The 6,577-nt window shown below is 36.6% G+C and overlaps 1 protein-coding gene and 2 long non-coding RNA genes across 5 annotated transcripts; 2 read left to right on the top strand and 1 right to left on the bottom strand.

The window, feature by feature from the left end:
* Positions 1–45: 45 nt before the first annotated feature.
* Positions 46–2,231, bottom strand: LOC103322943 (proline-rich receptor-like protein kinase PERK3). Of its 3 annotated transcripts, none has more exons than XM_016791922.2 (7): positions 2,078–2,231; positions 1,734–1,948; positions 1,394–1,520; positions 1,241–1,312; positions 977–1,160; positions 736–868; positions 46–451 (listed from the first exon to the last, which is right to left on the bottom strand). In XM_016791922.2, exons 1-7 carry the CDS (start codon positions 2,229–2,231, stop codon positions 206–208), a joined length of 1,131 nt encoding a protein of 376 aa, XP_016647408.2. In that variant the 3' UTR covers positions 46–205. The 3 variants fall into 3 exon arrangements, with proteins under 3 accessions (XP_016647408.2, XP_008223123.2, XP_088902924.1); XM_008224901.3 differs by having other exon boundaries at positions 1,388–1,520; XM_089046798.1 differs by having other exon boundaries at positions 46–566; positions 1,388–1,520.
* On the top strand, positions 1,828–2,621 carry LOC148920185 (uncharacterized). Its single transcript, XR_016124436.1, has 2 exons — positions 1,828–1,969; positions 2,087–2,621. It is a non-coding gene; the product is annotated as an uncharacterized LOC148920185 (long non-coding RNA).
* A 648-nt stretch (positions 2,622–3,269) lies between these two features.
* Positions 3,270–4,152, top strand: LOC148920186 (uncharacterized). Its single transcript, XR_016124437.1, has 2 exons — positions 3,270–3,657; positions 3,775–4,152. It is a non-coding gene; the product is annotated as an uncharacterized LOC148920186 (long non-coding RNA).
* Positions 4,153–6,577: the final 2,425 nt, after the last annotated feature.

Raw genomic sequence — 6,577 nt, forward strand, 5'->3', positions numbered from 1 at the left:
TTTTACATTTGGTTTGCTACATTTATCCCATTGTTAGATAACTGGTTTGAATTGAATCCTAGAGCCTCATGCATTTATTTTGAATATAAAATGGAAAATCAAATTTACAGCAGTTTAGGTCTTGCATTACAAATAGTTCTAGCCAAGCTATAAGATGATGTTTTTGATGGTGTGGTTAGAGCTTGAGCTTTGCCCAAGCTCATGTTCAAGTGAATAGTACACTCCCGAGAGCGAATGTATCAGTACCCTCCCCCATCACTGTTGTCATTGCCATTTCTTTCTCTTTAATTCTCTCAAGCTCAACCACAACCATCTCCATCTTGGGCCTTCTTCTTCCTGGAAAACTCATGCATTGCAGTGTCAGCCTGATCAAGTCCCTCATTCCCTCTCCAGTGAAGCTTCCGACTAGCCGCCTGTCCACCAGAGTATTTGAACTCAGCCGTGATTCCACCTTCACACAGTCAGAAAAATCGATAGAGAAGACGAAGAATTGATAGCCTCTAACTAGCGCAAAATTATATGACCAAAGGGAGATTCGATCACACCGGTGAGTCTTGTGTTAGCCCCTACTCGTACAAGAGATGTGATCAGTAATGTAGTCGGTAAATGGGGCACAAATACTTTCATTTTATTGATGACTTTTACTTAAAGTTCTCCTTAAACTATCTAGTAATTAATATCCACAATGCATCTTTTAGTAAGGCATTGAAAGAGAAAAGAATATTTTGGTCATACCCATTGAAACAAGCTTTCATTTGATCCCAAGGAGCCAATGTCCAAAGCCTCCTGTCCAGTTAGAAGCTCCAAAAGGAAAACCCCAAAGCTGTACACATCACTCATTTCAGAGGCAACCCCAGATGCTCCAACCCTATAATTCATTGGCATACATGCATGTATTAATAGCTGAATATTATGAAATCTTATGTTTTACCATAACGCATTTAAAACAGAGTTCATGCAGAAGACATTGAATTACTCTGGATCTTGGAAAATATTGACACTAGACGTGCGAGAAGGACCTGCTTCTTCAATCTTTTCAAGTAGTTTTGCAATCCCTGCATCTGCAACGTGGGCAATGAAGTCCTCATCAACCAAGACATTGGCTGTTTTGAAGTTTTTGTGTACCATGGGAGGTTTTAGGCCATGCAAGTGGCACAACCCTGCAAAGTTAGAGACACAAATTTAATCTTCAATATGATCCTTAATTTCTCACTTGTTATCAAGTTTCTCTTGGATCTACCTTTTGCAGCCCCTACAGCTATGGATAGCCTTTGCTTAAACTCAAGTTTAGTTGATGACTCTAGTCTAGTATCTGCCACCAAATGAATAGCATATGTAACATGCATATAAAACCAGTATTATATACTGCCAGTAAAAGGAGGTATACCGTTACCATATAGGTGATTGCACACGCTGCCGTTCGGTATATGTTCAAATACCAATACTTGAAATCCACTTTCCTGGCAGTAACCCAGTATTGTAACTAAATTTCGATGATGAATCTCCGACAAATACGTTACCTGTTGCCACATAATTTGTTACTTCCTCAAGAACTTTGATCAGATTAAGCTCGTAAAAAGTTCCTTTAACCCCATCTTCATTTTAGGCATAGCAAACAGTTCATTAGGTAACTGTACATGTAAGAGCTACAATATGTAATGCATACAAATGCTGAACATTTTTGTTTTTTCAATCAGTTATAACTACGAGCTATGTGTCCCACTTAGCTATACCTCTGAGACAAATTCTTGTCTAGGAGCACCAGGACGCCTTTTGATAGCCACAACCGTCCCATCACGGAGCAAGCCTTTATAAACCAGGCCAAAGCTTCCATATCCCAGGAGGCTGCTTTCATCAAAATGCTTGGTAGCTTGGTCTAGCTCCTCCAATGTGAAGAGCCTTGCTCCCTGCCGTACCCCGGAACTGGGTCCACCCCTACTCCATTCCACTGACAATGTTGGGGAGGAAGGTGAGTGATTAACAACACTACAGACATTTAGCCAATGTGGCATTAAATAGCAGCTCATGTAATTAAAACTCTCCAAGTTCATCAGCATGAAAAAGAACTAATCTTTACCTATTGCAGATGGATCTGAGGAACCTGTCTCTGAATTCTTGTTTGAAAGATTCTTGCAATGTGTCTTGTAGAACCACACGACTCCGATGACTATTGCCACCAAGGCAAGTGCCCCAGCAGCACCTCCAATTATAGCAGCAGATGGCTTTGACATGTGGTTACAGCCTTTGCTTCTCCAGCAACAAACTTAAACATTGAACCTGTGATGCATGAGAACCAAGAGACTGGTCAGTTGAAGAAGCATTTTAGCAAAGTTGGAATCAACTATTCATATCTGTGGCAGCACAACTTAAGAGGCTCCAAGACTAGGAGCCTTTGCCACCAGTAAATGGAAATTGAAGATCAAGAGGTACTCTTGGTTGAGATATATTGCCTCTTGTTTTGAACTGGCATTTGAGCACTTTCTAGTTGGGTTTTGGTGCAGACAAGTGCTCAGAAATGTTAACTGGCTGATCTCAAGTATCTACTTAGGAAACGAGAACTTCTGTAAGCATTAATGCTGTTAAAATCTAAACAAAAGATCAGAAAGACAACTCATTTGCTTTTCACTGTACCCCACTTTGCTGCTGTTAAGTATTCAGCATCTCATCAAAAATGACATTGGAGAAGCCCCATCACTGAAGAACACCTTGTCCTTTCAAAACCTCCCCATCCCCACCCCCTTTCTCTATTTAATTTAATGATGTAAGGGGATGATTTTTGAAGCAAGTGGGAAAAACATAAAGCAGAAATTATTACCCTTTTCTCTTACTGATGTTACACTCCATGTTGGTTTATATTTGGCAGTGCTGATTGCAACAGAAACCTTCATGTTCAGACACTGTAATTTCAACATTGTAATTGTTATCTTAGGCAGATCAGAAAATAGACAAAAATAATAATAATATTATATTATGCACAGCAGACACTTTTGTCAAGTGAAAGAGGTGACAACCTAAGCACACTTTATGCAGATATCAGTGGATGTACAAACAGATCATTGAGCATCTTTATGTGGTTTCTCTCCACTTAAAATTTCAAAAAATCAATCCTTCAAAAATAAAAAATTCAAAAAATCAATGTCTTCATTGGCTTCTTCTTCTTGTTGTTGTTGTTACCAACTGTAAAATACTACGGTTTTTACTATGCAGATGTGGACGGATGTGAGAATGACTTTTATTCGCTGGGCACCGGAAGACATAATTATTGAGGAGGGGATCAAAAGAAAAAGGTAGTTATCACTCACTCTATCAACTCTTTTCCCTGAATTCACTCCATCTCTCTTTTTGCCTTTTTCTGTCATCTGATCTGGAAAGAGAGGGAGGCAATTTCTATTTTTGTATAAATAGGGGGTCTCTTCCTCACATGGGGTCATTGACAGCTGATCCAACAACACATAATACCACAGCAAGTTTCAGCAGGGTGCGCAGTTTCCATGGCTACATGCCCTTGGTTTTATTGTTCTAAGAATGAATATATTCTCTACTTTGGAAAAATGGGCACTTGGAAATTTTCTTTCCCTTTGCCTGCTACTGTATATATTTATATTTTCAGCATTTGGTTGAGCTGTACAAAATATTGGTGGGGATGCCTATTGAGCTGTAAGTCTCTCTCCTCTTATTTAATTCATTTTGTTTGTTTTCCTGAAATTTGTTGTGTTGTTGGTTTGGCTGGAAAAGGAGAAGAGGGATTGGAAAGAGGGTTGTCATGTTGTGCAGGTCGATATACAATGTAGCTGTGTTTTTAAGAGGTCCATATCACACAGACTAAGGCCCTGTAGGGAAGGCTGGATTTTCTCAAATCTCAAATTGGCTGTGGTTTTGGATCTGATATTGTCTCGGACTCTGAGAGACAAGCGGGGATATTTGATATTTCTTTCTGCAAAAAACAATTAACTTCATGCTTATACTTGCTTCTCACTAACAAATTAGCAATGAGCTGTTCTTTTTTACAAATAAATCATAATTTGACACGTGTGTCCATGCGTAGAAGCAGTTTTTGTTTCGTTTTGTTGCTCCCTTCGAGTTATTTCTGTACACGAGCCAAAATGTGATTTACAAGTAAAGAGGAATGACTAGATTTCTTGCTAATTGGTATGAACCTGAATAATTATAATTAGACAATGAAATGGTTACACTCACCCTCTTTGTTTAAAATGGTTTTTGAATCTCTGTACTGAAGCTAATTGGGTCAAGGATGGATCGTCCCAACTGTACCATTCAGCCAGATCATATGCATGCTTGGAATAAAATCGAGAATTGCTGTGTGTAGGGGACCATTTTAATTTGTAGAGGGAATAAAACGTTGCAGTCTATAGCACTTGATTCATGACCACTGAAACTGACTGCTGATGCAATGCAGCACATGGTGAGCAAAGAATCTAATGTACATAAAAAGTATTCTCTTTTTTCTTTCTCTTAAATCAATACATACTTTCTTTGAGAAATTTTCGTTTAAAGACACTCTGCCATGTTACGTTACTTCGTATCATTCATTAAAAGAAACTTTCAATAAATTATTTAAGAATAAAATATACATGATGTTGCCTTGTCTCAAGGGCTTGATTTTTACATCTTTGAAAAATTTAGAACTTTCAAGTCAACAGGATGCAAGAACTAACTGTTACATTACTCGGATGAACTTTTCTTTTTTCTCCCTTGTGAAATTACAAGCAGCAATCACTTTTTTGTATGATTTGGACCAATGTCTTTTGTTTGTGATCTGAACCTATATCTTTGGTTTCTGATTTGAATCTCTCTTGTTTTTTTTTCTGGATCAAGATTTGAATCTATCTCTGGTCTGAAAAAAGTTTGATGCTTGAGGTGTGTCCCTCGGAATAATATAGGACCCACAAACGTTTGTGATTCCATAATCACAATGTGAAACGCGGTCTCGATGTAGACTTTTTGGAGAGAATACAAAACCAATGGCTTTCTCATTTCGTTTCACAAAGGAAATTGTCGGATACATACTGCATGATATGCATAGCAATCGTCTATCCAAAAAAATAAAAAAATAAAAAAATAAAGAATGGGTTTTTATCACCAATGGTTCTTGAATTTTTCAAAAAAATTTATTTGAGTCCTTCAACTTCCAAATCAATCAATTTGGTACTTAATGTTTTGCTCAACACATTAGTTTGGTCTCTCTCATTGCATTCCGTCAAAATATTCGTTAAAATTCGGCATGTAATAAACTTTAAAACAGTATTTTCATCAAAGCACAACATATCTATCCATAACAAGAAGTAAATCTCACGTATTTAGCTCAACAAGGTTATTCGTTCTCTTTGATGGAACCCAAATGTAAATCCCTAAATGGAGAAAAGATGACCTTTTGGAGCAAAAATGTGAGTTTTATGACTAAAACGAGCTATATTTGGATGAAAGTGCTCTTTCAAAATTGGTCATATGATGATATGAGACAAAATTCAACGAATGTTTTGTCAGAATGCAACAATAGAGACCAAATTGATTTGTAGACCAAAAGATGAAGGATCACATTGATTGATTTGAGAGTTTAAGGACTAAAATGAGGACTTTTAAAAAGGTCATGGACCATTTGTGATAAAAAACACATAAAGAATATCAAAAGTATGTGTGTCCAATGCATTTTGCCGGATTTTCTATAGTAATTCAACTGAGATTCATTGTTTATGAGAGTCGGCTATGAGATTTTGAAGGCTTTGTGCAAAATTTAAACTAAAACTCTCACATCATCTAACATGAAAATACTACCCAAAAAATACCCATAAACTGATGCCATAAAACAAAAGTACAGAGAACAACTATCTGGTCATTCCATTAAACAATAAAGGTCATGGATTCAATGCTCCATGGAACAATTTTATGGGAAACTTTTTGTTATTTTGAAAAATAAGTGGAAATGGAACCAACACCCCTAAGAAGAATAGAAGGATAGCAGAATCTCTATTGTTGATGCAAAATCTCACAAGTTATATACAGAGAGTTCGAAGCTTGATAGACGCATGAATCATCATTTAGCTGATAAATTTACAAATTATTGAGTTAAGTTAGATTTGATTTGAACACTAGATTTGAAGGATTGTACTAAAAAACAAAAGAATAAACGTTATTTTTTCTTTTTTGCTACAAACAAAAGAATACAAGTTGAGGCCAATAGGTTCTAATCCAATGACCTTGATTTGTAAATCAGAAGTCTTAGGTTCGATTCCTCACGGCATTATAATTATGTGTGTGTAAGCAATCCCACCCTCCTATTGTTTGTACTAAAAAAAAAAAAAGTTGAGAGTGCTGCACATTTGAATTTATAAGATGTGACTATATAGCCACAATTGGGTTTGTGGAAGGAAAAATAATTGTGTGTGTGCTGCACATTTGAATGTAACGGTAGGACAAATAGAACGATTAATATAGAGTTTATGTATCATTTGGACTAATAATTTAATCGAAGAACCAAAATATAAATCGCATACAAATTTAAGGACCATTTGAGTAATTTACCCCTTCTTTTGATACAAATTTTGGAATGAACACTAAA

Source organism: Prunus mume, linkage group LG2 (genome assembly GCF_029339155.1).
Source record: "Prunus mume cultivar Tortuosa linkage group LG2, ASM2933915v1, whole genome shotgun sequence".
Lineage (NCBI taxonomy): Eukaryota > Viridiplantae > Streptophyta > Magnoliopsida > Rosales > Rosaceae > Prunus > Prunus mume.

Bases quoted from the DNA above. Each gene is read 5' to 3' on its own strand.
- LOC103322943 (XM_008224901.3), bottom strand. From the start codon at position 2,231: ATGTCAAAGCCATCTGCTGCTATAATTGGAGGTGCTGCTGGGGCACTT. The intron at 1,161-1,240 runs GTAGATCCAAGA...CTAACTTTGCAG, and splicing joins AGCTGTAGGGGCTGCAAAAG to GGTTGTGCCACTTGCATGGC. The intron at 452-735 runs GTATGACCAAAA...GACTGTGTGAAG, and splicing joins ATGAAAGCTTGTTTCAATGG to GTGGAATCACGGCTGAGTTC.